At 39.5% G+C, this 20,538-nt stretch overlaps 2 protein-coding genes across 9 annotated transcripts in view; both read left to right on the forward strand.

Annotated features, from left to right (window-relative positions):
• RBM25 (RNA binding motif protein 25) overlaps nucleotides 1-2,780 on the forward strand; it is a 66,596-nt gene extending 63,816 nt beyond the window's left edge. The window contains exon 19 of one of the 2 annotated variants that reach the window (XM_036255779.1): nucleotides 1,223-2,780. In XM_036255779.1, coding sequence (XP_036111672.1) covers nucleotides 1,223-1,315 — 93 coding nt within the window. In that variant the 3' untranslated portion in view covers nucleotides 1,316-2,780. The remainder of the gene's footprint in view (nucleotides 1-1,222) is intronic. The other variant, XM_036255770.1, reaches the window with a different exon arrangement.
• A 3,092-nt stretch (nucleotides 2,781-5,872) lies between these two features.
• The window catches only part of PSEN1 (presenilin 1), a 56,794-nt gene continuing 42,128 nt past the window's right edge, over nucleotides 5,873-20,538 (forward strand). For 2 of the 7 annotated variants that reach the window (XR_004959207.1, XM_036257938.1), the window contains exons 1-3: nucleotides 5,873-5,995; nucleotides 17,398-17,479; nucleotides 17,576-17,715. Coding sequence is in view for 4 of the 7 variants with exons in the window: in XM_036257938.1 (XP_036113831.1) it covers nucleotides 17,629-17,715 (87 nt within the window). In the remaining 3 variants the exon portion in view is untranslated. Of the gene's footprint in view, nucleotides 5,996-12,298; nucleotides 12,785-17,397; nucleotides 17,480-17,575; nucleotides 17,716-20,538 lie in introns of those variants that run through there. The other 5 variants (XM_036257979.1, XM_036257968.1, XM_036257948.1 and 2 more) reach the window with 4 other exon arrangements.

Raw genomic sequence — 20,538 nt, forward strand, 5'->3', positions numbered from 1 at the left:
CCAAAAAAAAAACGAAAACATACTTGAATTTTAAATTATGAACCGCTATGATGTAGGTACTGTTTCCTTCATTTTACAGATGATAAAACTGAGAAGCAGTTTGTGGTTATGTAACTCAACCAAGGGCATGTAACTAGTAAGAGGTAGAAGTGGTATTTGAACATAAGTAGTTTAGCTAGAGATCTGGTTTGCTTAACTCCTAACCTAAACTGGTAACATTAGGCCTCAAATCATGGCAGTGATACCCTGAAATTTAGTAATAGCTGCTTCCTGACGAAAGAAGCATGATATTCCATTTTAACTCACTGCAGCTCTGATACAGAGGGCTGGCTGTGTGTGTGTGAGATGAGAACAGGGGTAGTGGTGAGGACATGATGCACCTAACTTATACGTAGATAGGAAGATAATTTGATTTGTTCATTTGCAAGGGATACAACCATTTATTTAGTAGTGTGTTCCTTTGCAGTGATGACAGTGTTCACTTTACTTTATTTACTGTATCTCAGACACTCTATTTAATGCTTTACATATATTCTCATATAATATTTAATTCAGTGTCACATACATAAATTTTAAGACTCCATAAATACTAAGATTGTAAGGTTGTTTTGGTGGATGGTAAACATGATACTCTAACAAAATTATTCGTTAGGATATAGTTTTTCAAAACATGTATAAATGTAGTATTTGTAAAGATAAAAGTTAGAATAAAAGTTGCATCAAGAAAGTACTGTGGCCCTGGCCAGTTTGGCTCAGCAGTTAGAGCGTCAGCCTGCAGTCCAGAGAGACCTGGGTTTGGTTCCCACTAAGGGCATGTATCTTGGTTGCAGTTTGTCCCCGGCCCTGGTTGGGTCGTGCGAGTGGCAGCCAATCGATGTGCCCCTTTCACATTGATGTTTCTCTCTCTCTCTTCCTCTCTCTCCCTCCCACTCTGTCTGAACAGTAAATGGAAAAATGTCCTCGGGTGAGGATAAAAAAAAAAGAAAGTACTGTGGTGTCAGTTTTCAGTAAACTGTGGAATTTTGCTGAATGCTTTTTTTTAATGTAATTTACATGTACTACTTAATACATTTCTCACACTAGACAGATTTCTTTCAGGTCATTTTATTGAAAGTAAGTGCTTGTCAGTAGATAAAAGTCCTTTTTATACCAGTCACAATTGTTGGGAGATGCTGGTTGCTTATCTTACATATGTTACTGTTTTTTTCTTTTTTTCTTCTAGGTACTTGATGAAGAAGCCGAAGTTTTTATAGTCAAAATGTGGAGATTATTGATATATGAAACAGAAGCCAAAAAAATTGGTCTTGTGAAGTAAAACTCTCTCTACATTTAGAGTTCCATTTCAGATATCTTCTTTCTCATCCTTCAAAGGACTTTGAAAATTTTTTTTGTCTTCAGAGACAGTTGTGAGATCTGTAATTTTTTTTAATGTAGAAAATGTGAATTTTTTTTTTTTTGTCCTCCAATTTGTTGATGCCCTGTGTACTCCCTTGGTTGTAAAGACATCTAAATGCTACCTTGGTTCTCTTTATACTCACCAGGTACAAATTACTGGTATGTTTTATAAGCCACAGCTACTGTATACAGCCTATCTGATATAATCTTGTTCTGCTGATTTGTTCCTTGTAAATATTAAAATGACTCCCTAATTCTTTTGCAGAATTGCACTTAATATTGAACTGTACTATATAGGAACCAACATGAACAATTTTAATTGAAAGAGTACCAGCCACATCTGTTACCCTTCCCCCCTTGATCAGAATTGGCAAACTTACATAAAGGCATAAAATTTAAAATTTAAAATTAGAGTGTAAAAACTAGCAGGCCGTCCATCCCTATTTTATCTCTGTATGAATGTGTTTGTGTGAATGTATGATAAAAACGTATTTTCCCTGATTTGCTTTGGAGGGCTCCCTTAAACATTTTCTAATTGAAAACTATAATTGTAAAGGAAATATGGTATTGTGCCAATCCAAATGTCTGGGATAATTAGGTTAATAGTCTCCCAGAGCATGATACTCTCTTATGGCAAGAAACAAACAAATCTATTAAACAGAATGAGGTTTTCCTGTTGATAGCTGGCTGCTTCGGCCTCTCTTGTAAGGGAGTGTGAATCAGTGGTTCCCCTGCTCCCTAATTTTATTGTTCAGAAATGAGGCAGATCCTTAGATTCTGGAGAGCTTTATTTAATGCATTTTTGCACTGATTGGTCAGTTTAATTTTGGTGTACCCCTTTGTTTAAAAAAATTCAAAACGCAAAAATGAAAAAACCTTTTAAAAACAAAAGATAAAATTAGGCAATTTTACAGACTAAGAAAGTTTGACAAAATACAGTAGAATTTCAGCATGATGTTTTACAAAAGTTTACATCTTATTTTTAAGGATAAAGTAAATCATTTAAGGCGGTTACCACTAATTTTTTGTTTTCATTTTTATTTTGTAAAGCTTGTGTGTATATGCAAGCACACACCTTGTTTACCTCTGCTCCTCAAAGTTTAAAAATACATTGATGGTGTTAAGAAACACACATGGGGCTTTCTTTATTGTAGATCAGAACTTCATCAGGGAGCAAAATTAACTGAAAATGTAACAAGTTTTAAACAGTTCTTAAAGTAGGTGCAGCTATTCATGTCTGAGTATTTATTTAAAAGAAAGATAAAGATTGGGAATAGGAAGATAAAGCATAACTGAGGTTGAGTTAACTAGATTTTTTTACATCTTAAGAGGACATTTGGAAACACTGTTCTTAACATTGGACCCCATGACATGGTTCCATTATGTAAATATTTCAAATATTAAAAATGTATATATTTGATCTCGGAGACTCATTCTTTCAGAGAATTATTAATAAGTGGCATGTTGTAACTGTGCGGTGCATACTAGAAACTTGAAAATAATGGGCTGAATTGATTTCTCTGAGTATTAGTTAACTAAAGGTCAAAGAGGCCATTTACCTCATTTTGGGTTCATCTGTATGTCTATGGAGATAAATCCCCTTTTAGTGTTATAATATTTTAAATTCTGGTTTCTCATGGGAAATTTCAGAAACATGCTCCTTGACATTTACAGATTCATTTACTAGCCTTTTCTCATGTTGACCCTCAGCCGAACACCTTGTTCGAGCCTTATTTTGCCAGTCTTCTCTTACCATGTTACTACTTCTAAGGCATCGTATTAAGTCATTTTTAGTCAACATTGGCATTAATTTCCCTTGTTCCTGCTCTTCCTCTGTATTTTTCTAAAAGGGCCCATATCTGAAACCCGTGGGGAAACATACCATGTACTGCAAAACACCTCCAGAGAGATTTGCCTCAGAATCCAAGTTCATACATTAACATTTCTGAGTGGGAATGATCGATCACAGTCATTGGGTTAAAAATCATTACATTAACAGCTTGGTGTCAGTTCAAGTCAGGTTTTGCCACCAAATTTATACGGTTTTCAGAGTTTCTTGTTTTTTAGATTTACATATAAATTGCACACATAATGGGGTATTGTAGTGTTTGGGAGAATACACATAAAATTCCTACTAAATTACTTGAGCTGTCTGGGTTTTTACCATTTGCCCATAATTTAATTTCAGTTTGGAAACCTTGCTTAATCCATATTGGCCATTCAAGTTATAAAATGATATGAAAGTTCAGCAGCTAGAAAACCAATATGCTTTTTCCTCATTTGACACTATAAATAATGTAAAATAGGTATATCTGTTTACAGGAGGAAAGATAAGTTATTTTAAGTTTTTTTTTTTTAATCAAACTTGAATGTGCACCAAAATCACTTAAGGAATCTAGTTAAAATGCAGACTCTGGTTTAGTGGTGCTAGGGTGGGGCCTGAGGTAGATGATGCTGATGCCAATGTTAACTGATCCAAGGACTATACTTGATTAGCAGTTTAAGGTATCTATAATAGTATTTTTATCCTAACAGAACATAAATGAAGCTTAACTTTCTTTTTAAGTATATTTTTAGGAGAAAAACATTTTTGAGGCAAATAAACAGATATCTATTCTGTATGTTCATGAATATAATCATCCAAAAATAATCCCTGAGAACAACTTGAATGTTACAGGCTTTGTACCTAGCCAGTCCCAGGAGATTTCTTCCTTAGAGAACTTTATGTTATTAGTCTGAATCTTTGTCATAGTGCTTTCTGATAAATTTGCTGTAATTGTAGAGGCTAACAACGATTACTTTGTGGAGAGTGCTGTTTCAGGTGTTCATGGGGCACAAATATTAGATGTGATGGACAAAGTAAGAAAACTGAGCTTGAGAGTCCAATTGGACTAAACACTTTTTTTTCCCCTTTCATATGAAGTTAAAGAAAATTTTTAATGCCCTGGCCGGTTTGGCTCAGCGGTTGGAGAGTCGGCCTGTGGTCCAGAGAGACCCGGGTTCGGTTCCCGCTAAGGGCACGTACCTCGGATGCAGTTTGTCCCCGGCCCTGGTTGGTCGTCCGGGTGGCAGCCACTCGAGGTGGCAGCCACTCGATGTGTCCCTTCACATCGATGTTTCTCTCTCTCTCTTCCTCTCCCTCCCTCCCACTCTACCTGAACAAAAAATGGAAAAATGTCCTCGGGTGAGGATAAAAAAAAAAAAAGAAAAAAAAATTTTTTTAATGCAAATGTAAGCAGGTATACTTCTGTGTATATGAGACAGACTTACCCCGCTCTATCTAATGAGTTCTATGAATGTTCTGTCCAGAAACTGTGGAGATGTTTTATGTCAAAATGCTTCCAAATTTTTCCAGATCATACTTAAGCCTTCTATTAATAGTATGAAGTTGAGAAATAGTTTTTGCTCAGCAAAAGATGGTAAAATTGATTTGTGAATGTTATTGGATATAAAGGATTATGAGAAGGAATCCAAAATAGGCAGTCTAGGTATTGACAAGAAAACTGGGAGGTTCACATGTATTTCAAACCCAGGAACTGTTACTGTTACATTCATACTGTGGACCAAAGCAAGCATATAATTTTTGGTAAACTGGTAGTTGTTTTTTTTTATGTTAAATTACTGAAATGTTTATTTGCATTTGAAGGTTTATATTTTCATCGTTATTTGACAGATCTTTACCTTTAATTTTATTACCTGACTCATATGAAGGCCAAATTAGGAATGGCCATAAAAAATGCACAGGAAGGAAAGATAATTTCTATAAACAAAAATGAATAAAAATTCTTCTCAAGCCGTATGTTGTTTGAATTAAATGACACTCCCAAGTCTACCACCTCACACATTAGTTGGGTCAATGACTTAGATTCTCCTGCACAGAGTGGTAGGTGACCATTGAGCAACTAATTGTGTGCCAGATACTCTGGTTTTGGGATTACAAAAATAAGAAATTTCCTCCTGGAAGCTTATCATTTAGGAGACCAAGAATTCTAAACGATGTTTGTTTAAAATGCAGTTTATCAGGTTCGCTTCATCCGCCAGAAGTTTTGATTCACTGAGTCAGGGGGCAGAGGGCACAGGTATTTGCGATTTTATTAGCATACCCGATTGTGGTGCAGCTGATACATATTGAGAAACACTACAAATAGGTAATACGTACTGAGAAATGAAAGAAACGTTCGGTTTAAGATGCAATAACTTGTTGGCTGAGAGAAGCACACGCTGGGCTCAGTAGAAATTTTGGTCCGGCTCAAAACCTGTCTCGGATCCCTGACAACCTCAAAGCTCATTTTGGCGGGTTCGTCCAGGTCCGAGGCCAGCTGGAGTGGAGGGCTTCCCTCACAACCCGCGCGCACCATCGGCAAGCTGCACTCCTTCCCTCTCGGCCCCGCCGCGCCTCTCTGGGCCCCGCCCCTCCTGCCGCGGGCCGGCCGCCAACGACGCCAGAGCCGGAAATGACGACAGCAGTGCAGCCTTGGGGGCGGGGCCTGCGCCAGGCGGCTCCTGAGGCCGAGATTTCACATCGGAAACAAAACAGCCGTTCTCGCGAAGGAACTTCGACTGTGGGCAGTCGTAGGCGGTGGCGGCGAAGAGGGAGTAGGTGCGTGACGGGGAGTCCGGGGAGAGAGTAAAGCGCCCCTCATCCAGTGTCGACATGGTCGGCCGCGGGCTCGGCCCTTTGTCGCCTTCCGGGCCGCCGAGCCGGCGTCCTCGAGGATGAGCGGGGCGCGGCGGGGCGGGGACACTGGAACCCCTTGTGGGGAATAAGTAGGGGCTGCCTGTTTCTCGGGTTTCGGGCGAGGCGTGCTGCCCGGGTGAAGAGCACCCTGTGGAGCCTGGGTCCGGAAGTGCTGGTTAGCCGAAGATATCTCAGGGCAGGTGTCGTGGGCCCGGATTGGCCGCCTTGACTGGAGCGGAGCAGGAGAAAGAGGAAGCGCGTTGCGCCGAGCCTGGTTGAGCAACTGGTGAAACTCCACTCCTCATGCTGAGTGTGTCCTTGTCCCGGGGAAGCGAGTGGCACTCGGGGCTAAGTGCCTTCTATCTCACATTTGAGGCGGAAAACAGGGTCTGGTGCGTTTGCCTTGATCGGAACTGTTGCAAGGCGTGTGTGTCCGATGCTTTGCATGTGTCTTATTTTCTCCCCGCTCGATTCTTTTCTTATGTAGGAAAGTAATTTAATTATACATTTTAAAGCATCTCTTGCCAGCTTTGAACAAGATGAATAAAGTATTCAAGGTTTACTGTGGGAGATTGGCATAGTGTGCAAATAACTATATGGCAGAGCACACTATAAAGGTCACAACATTCCCCATCTGCTTAAGGGAATCTTGTTATTTGCAATGGAAAGGTTTTCACCCTTGGAACTATCGAGGAGGACATCATAATCATAGAGTGTAGTACAAACAGGGGCCCTCTGGATCTTATGTGTCCGATGATCCTGTCCGAACATTACATGACTGTTGTGAAGGAAGGTGAAACAGGAAAGTGGATTGGAGCCTGTTGTATTTGGCTAATTTCAACCAACTGCAAAACCTATTTCAGTTCTGCTTAATTCATTTGCAGAATTCAACCAACTTAAGCCCCACCCCACCCACATTTAATAACAACCCCTGAACAGTGAAGAAAGCAGCCTATTTATTTAGTGCATGGATTCTTCCCCACCTGCCCCCACCCAAAATTAAATAACGAGATGGTAGAGATACTATCTACCATCTGGTTTTCCATTCTTCTTTTGAGTCTTGGGTAGACAGTTCCAACAGTTCTGGGTATACTTTCCTCTGAGTGGACAACATTTACTTACTGGGTTTTATGTTACTGGCTGCTGTTAGTCCTAGACTGCTGCATGGATTTCCATTTGTGGAGAACCTGAGAATTGGAGTTGGTCTCAGAATCATCCTAGCAGGAAAGATATAACATTTGTCTGTTACCAAAACTTAGGTGGTTCTCTTCCTCCCTCTCAAATCCAGGTTCCCTTTGCCAGTGCTCTCCCACTATTGTCTCAGAATGTAGGGAGAGACCTCTTTCGGATATGTTCTGAAAAACCTTTCAAAGACCCTTAATACTGCTTCTCCTTCATTTGCTAGATGCCAGGCAGATTTGGAAGGTGATTTGAAAGTGTGACACTGTTGTGGTCAGAACTTTGCTTTATGCACATTAATCTGGTAGTTGTGGCTAGAATGGATAAGAGAATTGACGTGACTACATACTCAAATGAGGTATACTGAGAATTTGATCTTCTGGTGGTGGCAGAAGCTTAGAAAGGAGGAAAAACATGAATAGGACATGGCAACCAATTGAGGAGCAAAGAATAAAGTGTGAAGTTTGGGGCTTGGGGAAGATGATTGCAAAAATAAGGAAGTTAGGAACAAAGAACTATTCTAGAGAGGAAGATGAGGAGGAAGTGGTTTGGAAGTATCACTTTGAAGCCAGTAGGTAAAAATGTCCTTTGGACAGGCCTGGAGTCACTTAAATAGACTTGCCAGATGATGTTGAAGCAGTGAATGAGACACCTAAGGAAAGGAAGGGAACAGGAGACCCAGGCAGACCCTCAGGAACACATACTGAGGGGGGGTGGAAAAAGAGTGAGAAACCAACTAGCTGAGGAGAATGGAGTAGTGGGAGGAAAACCTCTATAGTGCAGTGTCACAAAAGCTGAGGAAGAGAGGGAAGCTCCAGGAAGGAAAGGGTTGTCAGGAATTTTCAATATTAGGCCTGGTATAGCAGAAAGAACTGAAGATTTAGAGCACCACTATCCAATAAAAATATGTGAGCTGCAGATGTTAATTTTAAATTTGCTACTAAGTTTTTAAGGTAGAAATGGGTAAAATTAATTTTAATAATGTATTTTATGTAATTCATTACATGTAAAATATTTTTATTTCAACAGTAATTTAATATAAAAAGATACTTATCTGCCTTTGCCTATAGATAGTAAGCTCTTTAAGTAAACAGAGGCATTATCTGATTCAATAGCATCCCCAGCACCTATCACAGTGTCTGGGTATGTAGAAGAAACCCAGTTAAGTGTTGATTAAAGGGTATAATGATCGGTCTTCACAGTTACTTAAATGTCTTAAGTTGATCTAAATAAAGCAAAAGAGAGAATGCAAACATTGCTAAATATATAGCCAATGATTTACAAATTAATTAGATGTAAGTAGACTTTTTTTTCCCTTCATTAAAGATGAGTTGTGCCCTGGTCGATTTGACTCAGAAGTTAGAGCTTTGGCCCTTGGACCGAAGGGTCTCTGATTTGATTCTTGGTGAAGGGACATACCTGGGTTGCAAGCTCTATCCCTGGCCCTGGTGAGGGTCAAGCAGGAGGAAGCCAATCCATGTGTCCCTGTAACATCAATGTATCTCTCTCTCTCTCCCTCCCTCACCCTCTGTTTCCCTCTATTCCTCCCTTTCTCTCTTCCTCTTACCCCCTCCTCTTCCCTCCCTTCTACTCTATCTAAAAAAGTCAATGGAAAAATATCCTGGAGTGAGGATTAACAAAGCAAAACAAAACAAAAAAAGATAAGTTGTATTCTCCCCATTTCCACAGTGAATTTGAGACAGTGACTCAGGGTAATTATATCTTCTATGTAGAGTTATTGAAATTAAATGGCTTTTTTGGGGGGTGGGGGAAGATTCTTTGTAATTATACAAATATTGATAATACAGTTCCATATCTACAATTCTGAAATCCAAAAGCCCCTGAAAAAACTGAAAGGCTTCTCATAATTCATTTGACAGCAGAAATCTAACCTGAATCTATTTATGTAATGTAAGATTACTTATATGTTTCACTACATATTTATTAATGTGTTTGATTTTGTGGTTCTAAGATCCTGAGGGAGCATTATAAAACATATGATGTTTGCCCTGGCTGGTTTGGCTCAGCGGTTAGAGTGTCGGCCATGCAGACCCAAGGGTTGGGGGTTCTATTCCTGGTCAAGGGGATATACCTGGGTTGCAGGTTCAATCCCCGATCTGGGTTATGCAGGAGGCAACCAATTGATGTGACTTTCTCACATCAATGTTTCTCTCTCTCTCTATCCACACGCCCTCCCTTCCACTCTTATCTAAAAATTAATGAAAAAAAATACATGTATATATGGTATTTGCATTATATTACCTTTATAAAATCTAAAAAAAAAAAAAAAGAGTTCTAAACACATTTAATTCTAAGGGTTTCAGATAAAGGATTCTGGATTTTTGTAAGTCTGTTAATTTTCATTGCATCGCCTGAGTCTACATAACCATTATTATTTAAAAACAACTATGATAGCTATATAACATAATTCCCCAAAATCCAGTGCATTAGAGCACTCAGGACTCTGCTTCAAGGTGTAGGTCTGTGGATCAGCTAGGGCAGTTTTGCTTTGCATGTCTTATTTTGGGGCTAGGCTGAAGGGACTGTGCCTACCCAGGGTAAGCTCTTCTCAAGGCAACAACAGAAGTCCAACAGAAGTCCAAGAAGGCAAGGCTTACCTGCTACACAAGCACAGATTAAGTGTCTGCTTGTGCCACATCTGCTAAGATCTCATTGACCAAAGCAAGTCATGTGATTGTGCCCAAAGGCATGGGTTGGATACTACACTGTACCCGCTTGAGGCCAAAGCAAGTCACAGAGCCAAGCCCAGCATCACTGAGTGGGAAAGTATATTTTTTTTCTTGGGAATGCCGGTGGGGGAAGTGAATATTTGCTAAATAATAATCTAATCTACCACAGATGGTTCATAGAAATAGAGTGGGATACAAGGAGGAAAAAAAATCACCAAATAGGCCATATCACTATCCTTACTCTTTTTAGGGTCTACCACTTTCACAAAACGTCTTGTAGGGCTGGGGAAATCATTGCTCTTAGTCTCTTAAAATTCAGAGGAGTCTTTCCAGGATGTATTTCTAAAATTTTTAATTAATTTCAAATTATTGTTATAAATTTTGGAGATCGGTTACATTCATTATTGGATATGAGCTTTTATTTTTATTTATTTATTTTTACGTTTTATTTAGTTGTTTGTCTATTTATTTATTTTAATTCTCACCCGAGGATATTTTTCCATTGATTTTAGACAGAGTGGAAGCGGGGAAGGGGAGAGAGAGAGAGAGAAACACCGATGTGAGAGACACATCGATTGGTTGTCTCCAGCATGGCCCAGGGATCGAACCTGCAACCCAGCTATGTGCCCTTGATTGGGAATCGAACCCTTGACCCTTTGGTCTTCAGGCCAACACTCTAACCTCTGAGCCAAACTGGCCAGAGCTATTTTTTTATTTTTGTTAATCCTTACCCGAGGATATTTTTCCATTGATTTTTAGATAGAGTGGAAGGGAGGGAGCGGGGGAGTGAGAGAGAAAAACATCCATGTGAGAGAGACACATTGATGGTTGCCTCCCACACAACCCTTACCTGGACACGAATGGAACCTCGACCCTTCAATCCACAGGCTGATGCTCTAGCCACTGAGTGAAACCAGTCAGGTCTGGATGTGAGCTTTTAAAAACAAATAGAGGCTCTCCAAGCCCATCCATATAATCAGAACTTGGGCTGCCCGTCCAGGGAGAAGCTGTCAAAGTAACATTAAGACTGATAAAATACTTTTGTGGAAAAAGAACAAATCACAAGCTCATCTGACACTTGACAACTTCTTAGCATTATAGTACAAAGATACTTTTTTTTTTTTTTTAAATCCTTACCCAGGATATTTTTCCATTTATTTTCAGACAGAGTGGGAGGGAGAGAGAGAGAGAAACATCAGTGTGAGAGAGACATGGGTTGGTTGCCTTCCTCACGACCCCAACTAGGGCCGGGGACCAAACCGCAACTGAGCTACGTGCCCTTGACTGGAATCAAACCTGTGACTCTTTTGGTCCAGAGGGCTGACACTCCAACCACTGAGCCAAACCGAACAAGGCCAAAGATACTTTATTTTTTTATTTTTTATTTTTTTATCCTCACCCGAGGACATTTTTCAATATTTTGTTCAGATAGAGTGAGAGGGAGAGAGAGAGAGAGAAACATCGACATGAAAGCGACACATCGAGTGGTTGCCACCCACACGACCCAACCAGGGCTGGGGACAAACTGCAACCAAGGTACGTGCCCTTAGCGGGAACCGAACCTGGGTCTCTCCGGACCACAGGCCGACGCTCTAACCGCTGAGCCAAACCGGCCAGGGCCAAAGATACTTTAAAAAAAATACTTGGTTGGGGGGGAGGCAGGAGAAAAAAAAAAACATACCTTTTGGTGGTTTTCTAACTGAAGGAGAAACTAGTAAGTTGCTAAAATAATTAAAACAAGCCTTAAGCCCTTTGCTCTTGACAAGATCATGGTAAGACGTCTCTGTGAGGATGTTTGTTTCTGTGAAGTACAAATTTTGTTTACATTTATCTCTGAGAGTGAAGAAAATGGTATCAGTAATTAAGTAAACATGCTATAAAAGTTTGAGGTTTAGTTGTTACCTTGGGATGTGGTGAAAGACAGAAATGTACTTTCTGTTAGGGCTTCCTTGAATGGGATTTTTAATAAACTTATTTTATGATTCTAAACATTGATCCTGTGATACTTTTTCAAGTGACGATGGATAGAAGGTTTTCTGGTTAGGCCTTTCTGTACAGCACTAAGCTTCAAAATTATTTGTATTGTCTCTTTTTTATCTCTTTGTATGTAATAGAAATTGTAGTTGCCCATCAGGAAAGAATTTCTTTTTTCTTTATATGATTGAGCAGGTGTCTGGGGGAAAAGGAAATGGATGGTAATAAATTCAAGTATGCTTTGTCAGTCTCAGAAAATCTTTAGCAGGTGGCCAGAGAGAGAAAACACCAAAATCTACTTCCGTCCCTACTCCCCCTCCCTCTGCAATCCAGGTCAAATGAAAGATCCTCACTCCCAACAACTATCTTTTCTTGTTCTCAGGGCACTGCTAAGAATGTTATCAAATCCACTTGTGTCTTTTGCCATGCTGCTTTAACAGTGGGGTCATTGGCCTTCTCCACGGATTCATCAGTTGTTTTCAGCTGTTACTGGACCAGAATCAAATTTGGCTTTGCCTGCTCCTTTCTTTGTACCAACAATGTTTGTTTGTTCACCGGGCCTGACTGAAGACCTAGCTTCACCCTGTTGCCTGCATCTTCTTCCTACTGAGCTCCATGTAAAGAGCAGCTCTTCCAGGCAGGGTCGCCTTATAGCATTTTGATCTTCAGAGCATCAGTAGAAGCCTGAGCTTTCTCTGGGTGAACTGGAAAAGACCTGGACTGGGCATCAGAAGACCTGGGTTCTGGAACTGGTGTTACCTGCTCCATAATCATGCACTGGCAAATTCTTTTACTTTTCCTGAGTCTTAGTTTTTCACATGTAAATGCGATGGATGTGTCTTTGAAAATAGTGTTGGAATATGCTCAGGTGACTACTATATTGATGATTCTTGCAAGATTTGTCTGAGACAGCTCCAGTATGATCATCAGTTTGTATGTTTTCTTCTAATAGCTGAACAGATTCTATACGCATAAGGCTAATAATGGAAACTACTTAAAATTAAAATGATGATATTCTCATTATAGCTTATCTTTTTTTTTTTAATCCTCACCCAAGGTTGTGTTTATTGAATTTAGAGAGAGGAAGGGGGGTGGAGAAAGAGAGAGATGAGAAAGAGAAACATCTATCTGTTGCCTGCAGTATGTACCCCAACCAGGGATCAAACACACAACCTTTTGGTGTACGGACAACACTCCAACCAAGTAAGCCACCTGGCCAGGGCAGCTTATCTTTTTTCAAAAAATAAATACTAGGACTGTATATTAGGAATACTTCGGCACTTTAGGTTCTTTTTTAATCCTTACCCAGGGATATTTTTCCATTGATTTTTAGACAGTGGAAACAGGGGTGAAGAGAGAGAAACAGCCCTAGCCAGGGGTTTGGCTCAGTGGTTGAGCGTTGGCCTGTGGACCAGAGAGTCCTGGGTTTGGTTCCCGCTAGGGGCACGTACCACAAAAAAAAAGAGAGAGAAACATTGATGTGAGAGAGAGACATCGACTGACTGCTTGCCTCCTTCATGACCCTGACTGGGGCTGGGAATCGAACTTGCAACCCAGGTACATGCCCTTGACCAGGAATCAAACTCGAGACTGTTTGGTCCAAGGGCCAATGCTCTAATCCCTGAGCCAAAGTGACCAGGGTGGCACTTTAGTTTTTAATTTATAGTTAGATCAATTATTGAAGCAAAAGATCTTATTTACTACTTTTTTAAAAAGATCTCATTTAGTTCTAAGTACTAGTTTTACTACTAATATTCACTGTGTCTTAATGCTCATTATTGTAAACTCCTAGAGGGGGAGGGAGGATGGAGTTTTACATGGAGGCAACATAGTGTAATATGTGAGCCTTTGCTTTTGCTCCTTTGCTTACTGGATGTGACCTTGGGCAAGTTAGTGAACTTCTGTGTGCCACATTGTTTTCATCTGTGGAATGGGTAAAGTGAACGTAATTAATTAAATCTTCTCAGTGTCTGTCTCTGAATTTTGATAAAAGTAGATAGCCAGTAAACTGATATTTAGTGAATGGATAGTCACTTTTCATTTTTACCTGTAAATGTAACACACTTTATTTACTTTTGCCTGCATTGCTATTTTTTGCCCTTTGCTGCTTTTATTCAACTAACACTGTCTTATTTACTTGTTTTTGTTTCTGAAGGATCATATGAGAATATTAATGACAGGTTGCTAAGGATTTTTCTGTAATAGGGCTGTGTTTTAAATGATTTGGGATAGTCTTCAGAATAGGCATTGGAGGTAATTGCAACTTTTTCTCTTTGCCATCCTCTGGCATTTCTGGGTTAGCTGAGGTAGGGGCTGTACTAAATGTTTTGTGGAAAAGAAGGGAATGATATATACTCTGTTTGCTGATCATTAATGCTACATTAATGTTAACATTTTAATTAGATAATTAAAATTTTAAAATCTAGAGGCATAGATCAGAACATTTACTTTGAATACTTAGGAAATATAACCTTTCTATTGGAATCCATCTCTTTTTTTGGGTAAACTAGCATATATATTGCCAAGTCTTAATTGTATCCATTTTAAAAGACAGGACCAATAGTACAAGTAAGCCTAGAAATAGGTTTACGCCCATAAAAATCAATTAAACTTTTAAATTGAAGTATATAGAAATGTACACACAGATCATAGTTGTACATAGCTCGATGCATTTCATAGACTGAAACGCCTGTGTAACTAGCACTCAGATCAAGAAACAAAACATTACTAATCTCCTCCAAAGTTTCTTGTGTACCCTCTTCCAGGGAATGACCCTCATAAAAGTAACCACTGTCTCTGTTTCTCTTTTTTTTAAATATGTTTTTATTTATTTATTTATTTATTTATTTTAGAGAGAGAGGAGTGGGGAGAGAGATAGAAACATTGATGTGAGAGAGAAACATCAATTGGCTGCCTCTTGCACGCTCCCCCTGGGGATCGAGCCCAAAACCTGGGCATGTGCCCTGACCAGGAATCGAACTGGGACCTCTCAGTCCATGGGATGATGCTTAATCCACTGAGCAACACCGGCCGGGCTCTATTTCTATCTTAATTTACTTTATTTTAAAGGAAATTTATGTTAATTATGTCTTATTTAGTTAATATTTATTGGCAATCCCTGGATTCCATGCCAGATGACTACTGGCCGAAATTGGAGGGGAGGAGAAAAATGGGCATGATATACATCAAAGCATGTAGGATAGAAAGGAAAGCATACCTTTGTTAAAAATTTGTCATGATTTGAGTGAGCCCAAGTATAGGTAACTAAGGGTTAATTTGAATTTAGTACCTTCACTAGAAGAAAAAGTTACTTTAATGTGTATTTTTATGAAAAATTATTAGAATAGTGGAGAATTTAGGGGATAGAGGATCTTGAAAAGTGAAAATGAAACCAGATGTTGACAAAATGCTTTCATGTAAATATGTACATGGTAATATTATACTATATATGAAATAGAGTACTGCTTAGGTATGCAAACAGATTTTTTCCTTTTACATTTCTGAAGACTTTAGAAAAAAGAAAATTGAAGTCATAAAAAATTGGCTGACGGAGATTAAGGTAGGCAGGCAAATGGGAACATGGCCCTCAGGAGGGTGAACTCTGGGAGACAGTGATATATATAAATAAGGCTGTGCCTGGATGCAATAGAGAGACCTGAGGCTGGGATTTAGGAGTTTGCAATGTTTATCCTGGTCTGACCAATTGTGTGATTTTCTTAGCCAAGTCACTGAACTTGTGTCCTCTTCTGCTTTTTAATTTTTAATTTTATTTTATTCTTTATTGATTTTAGAGAGAGAAGAAGGGAGAGGGAGAGAGAAACATTGATAAGAGAGAACAACGACTGGTTACCTCCTGCATGCCCCCCCACTGGGAATTTGGCCCACAACCTAGGCATGTGCCCTGACCAAGAATTGAACTGGTGACCTTTTGGTGCATGGATGGACACTCAACCAACTAAGCCACACCGGCTGGGCCCCTTCTGCTTTAAAAAATATGTATGTGCCCGGGCGGTGTGGCTCACTGGTTGAGTGTCGACCCATGAACCAAGAGGTCACCAGTTCAATTCCCGGTTGGGGCATATGCCCAGGTAGTGGGCCCAATCCCCAGTGCAGGGTATGCAGGAGGCAGCCAGTTGATGGTTCTCTCTCATCGATGTTTCTATCTCTCTCTCCCTCTCCCTTCCTCTCTGACTAAAATCAGTTAAAAAAAAAATGTATGTTACCTGTTTACTCTGCCTTGAGGCATTGTGGTAAGGATAAATGAGAAGATAGACAGAATTTTGCAAAATTGAAAGCACTAAACAGTCTGGCTGGTGTGGCTCAGTGGTTGAGCGTCGACCCATGTACCAAGATGTCACTGGTTCGATTCCTGGTTGGGATGCATGCCCAGGTTGCAGGCCCGATCCCCAGTGGGGGCATGCAGGAAGCAGCCAGTCTTTATTCTCTCTCATCGATGTGTCTGTCTCTCTCTTTCTCACTTCCTGTCTCTCTAAAATCAGTAAAGGAAAAAATAATTTTTTTAAAAAGCACCAAACAGCCCTGGCCAGTGTGGCTCGGTTGGGCGTCATCCCATGCACCAAAAGGTTGTTGGTTCTATTCCTGGTCAGGGTACATTCTGGGGTTGCAGGCTTGATCCCTGAGCAGATGATCAATGTGTCCCTGTTACGTCAATGTTTCTCTCTCCCTTCATCTCCCTCCCTCTCTAAAAATTGATTAAAAATTTTTGTTAAAAAGCACTAAACAAATAGTTTAATGGAAATATAAAATTAGGTTGGATGGTCAACATAGAGAAAGAAACGTTGCCCTGTGACGTTGTTGGAGTGATGTTCTGTATACCAAAAGGTTGTGAGTTTGATTTCCCGTCAGGCCACATACCTAGGTTTAAGGTTCGATCGCTGGTTGGGGCATGTGCAGGAGGCAATAGATCAGTGTTTCTCACATCAGTGTTTCTTTCTCTTTCCTCCTTCCTCCCTTTATCTCAAAAAAAAAAAAAAAAATGTTGATGAGGACATTCTTTAAGATTATTCATCTCCCTTTGCTCTAAATCTGAAATCATTATCTTTGTGATTGAAAATACTTTGTTTCTCAAATAGATCTACTCATTACCAAAGAGATATCTTTAGCTGATAAAAGTTTGTTGAAGGTCATGGCAGATTAATAAATTTGTGGTTTACAGATTGGTCTTCTTTTTTATTTCTTTCTTTATTGAATTTAGAGAGAGAAAGAAAGAGACAGAAACATCAATGAGAGAGATACATTGATTAGCCACCTCCTGCATGCCCCCCACTGGGGATTGGGCCTACAACCTGGGCATGTTCCTGACCAGGAATCGAACCGGTGACCTATTGGTGCATGGGTGGACGCTCAACCACTGAGCCACACCGGCCGGACCACAGATTGGTCTTATAAATGTTTGATTGGTATGAATGGATTTATTATTATTTGACCAACTCTGGGTGACCTGGTAAAATCCTATTTCAGACCTAATCCAGGAGTCTGCAAGTGACAGTAGCCTGTGAGGTCCTTAGAAAGCTTGGCCTGGAGGAGAACACATGAAAGAAAGGTTTGTTTTTGCTGAATATAATTTATGAAAGTGTTTGAAAATAAAAGAATAATCGTAATTTACAAAGGATTTATTTTGTTCTTTTTCTCTTTTCAGAACCCCAAGAGGCTTTATTTTCTGTGAAAAGGTATTTCTGTATAGTTGCTCCAATGACAGACTTGCCTGCACCCTTGTCCTACTTCCAGAATGCACAGATGTCCGAGGACAGCCACCTGAGCAATATTGTACGTAGCCAGGTACAGTGTCAGCCTCTATAACTGCCTTTGCCAGATTGTGGATTCAATGATCACCCTCTCTCACTTCCTAAAGAGACTGAGGGGGCTGAGCAGGTTTCTCAATTTTACCACATTAACATATTTTCTGAACTTCAACTGAGGGCAAAACATTGCATCGTTTAGTGCTGAGGGACACAAGGCTGTGTGAGACATTGGTGTTGTAGAATTCATCACTGGCTCAGATATCACTGCTACTACTGAAGCCTCTCCAACTTCCTCAGCTATTTCTTATTTTACCTGTCTTGTTCTTTCTTTTCTATAGACTGAATACATTTTTATTTACTTTTATTTTTTCAGTACCTAGTATAATTCCTGACAGTGCTCAGTAAATGTTCACAGACAAAATACACAATGATAAATGCAAGGCTAAGTGTAGAAGTCCTCAGCAAGTTCAAAGAAGAGAATCAGGAACAGGGTGTAATCTGTGGCATACACAGAGACATCAAATCTGCCCGTGACTGTTAGCTAATTATTACAGACTGAATGTGGTTTCCACAGATGGCCTCTGAGATGGTTGGGGAATTGGTAGAATTTTTAGAGGTAGAGCCAGAATGGGGGAAAACACAAGGCCAGCTATAAGCTATGCAGGATGCACAAGGGCTGGGGAATCAGACTTTCCTCTGTTTCAACCAGAGGGTAGAACCAGTGGTGGAAGATACCAGGAAACAGGTTCTGGGTGAATAAGAAGAATTTTCTCACAATTACTGTATGCCTAAAAGAGCATGAACTGCCTTGTGGGCCAGCGTGTGCTTGTCACTAAAAGCAGTCACAAAGGCTGAAGACAGCCAGCCAAATCTGCAGAAGGTTAGTCCATGGAATGAGCAGTGAACTATAGCATTGCATGGCCTGGAAATTCCCTTTACACTCTGAAGATTTGGAATTCCAATCGAGGGTCAAAATGTGGGGAGAATGGCTTCACAAAGTAGACTTTGAAGGATGTGTAGGATTACAATAGAACCACCTGGGAAATCATACTAATAGATGAAATAACACTAGTGAAAGAAGAATTTTTCTAAATTGACAGGGAGGCCACATCCAGAGATAATGTCAACAGAGGCAGATCACACTGTATTGCTAGAACATGTTTACTTTTTATTATTTTATTATTTTTTTTAATCCTCACCCAAGGATATTTTTCCATTGATTTTTTTTTTTTTTTTTTTTTTTTAAGATAGAGTGGGAAGGAGGGAGGAAAGAAGGAAGGAGAGAGAGAAACATGACTGTGAGAGAGACACATTGATTGGTTGCCCCCTGCATGACCCCGATGGGGCTGGGGATCCAACTGGCTCTTTTTCCTTGACGTGTCATAATTCTTTGCCAGAAGTCAGCCTCCATTTCATTTCTACTGACATTACAGGAATATACTAAAGCTAGAGGAAATTGAAAAGATAAACTTCAGAATAGTGAATATTTATGTCTTGATTTGATATAGACTTACATCATTTATGTGGATTAGCTGAGAACTTTATGCTTTCCTAAGACACAAAAAGGTGAATTCTTTTGAAGTCTAAATTTGTTTATATTGTATATTAGAACAGTGATTTTCAAACCTTAATGTGCATTAGCATCCCTGGAAGAATTGTTTTTACAAATTCTCTGGCCCCATACCCAGAGTTCTTGATTTTGTTAGGTATGGGATGGGGCCAGAGAATTTGCATTTCTGACCAATTCCCAGATCTTGCCAGTGCTTCTGGTCCAGGGACCATAGTTTACGAAACACTGTATTTGAATAAAGAAATAAAGGGACTGACATTAGAGAAAAACTATTAGATTTATAACTTGAATACTCAATATTTTTATTCATATTATTCATATTTTTTCTGACCCACATTTTTTAATCTGTAAGGAAATAAATTGTTAATACCATTTTGATTTAGAATGGAAAGAATCAGTCATTTGTTAACTAAAAAAGAAGTCTTAAAGTAGTAATCCATGGAAAGGTCAATAATGATTCTCTATATAAAGCAGTTGCTGAAGAACAATTATATAAGTCCATTACTTTTAGTTGCTAAATGAACAACATTGAAATGTGTCTGGTCTTTATAAATGAAGTCATCTGCAATATCTTTTATTTTTTAAGTTAAAAAAATTTTTTTTTCTTTATCGATTTCAGAGAGAGAGAAACATTGATGAGAGAGAACATCGATTGGCGGCCTCCTGCATGCCCCCCATTGGGAATCGGGCCCACAACCTGGGCATGTGCCCTGACCTGGAATCGAACCAGCGACCTCTTGGTACATGAGTTGATGTTCAACCACTGAGCCACACCGGCTGCGCTGCAATATCTTTTCTAAATTCAAAACATTAAGTGCAAAGACTTTAATATTAACTTAGCAAATCATAGGCTGGCAGAACTAACCTCTGTTTTTAGATGATGGAGGGTCACTTTTTTTGCTGAGAAATCCTATAAAATTAAACAGAAAGCAAGCCTATAAGCTATTTAAAGTAGTGTTTAAGTACTTGGGACCTTGATGAGATAATAAATGAAAGGGGTGATCTAAATTTAAACCAAATTGGGTTCACAAGTCCAATAAGCCTTTGACAGTGTTATTGTATTGTTTATAGCAGTGAATTTGTTTTCCCAGTTATGTCAAAGTGAAGTAATGAGAAAAATAACTTAAAATCTTGACCTACAGAGGAAAATGCTTTCTTTTATTTATTTTTTATTATTATTTTTTTTAATCCTCACCCGAGGATATTTTTCCAGTTTTTGTACAGATAGAATGGGAGGGAGAGAGAGGGAGAAACATCGACGTGAAGGGACACATCGAGTGGCTGCCACCC

Source organism: Molossus molossus, unplaced genomic scaffold, assembly GCF_014108415.1.
Source record: "Molossus molossus isolate mMolMol1 unplaced genomic scaffold, mMolMol1.p scaffold_m16_p_1, whole genome shotgun sequence".
Lineage (NCBI taxonomy): Eukaryota > Metazoa > Chordata > Mammalia > Chiroptera > Molossidae > Molossus > Molossus molossus.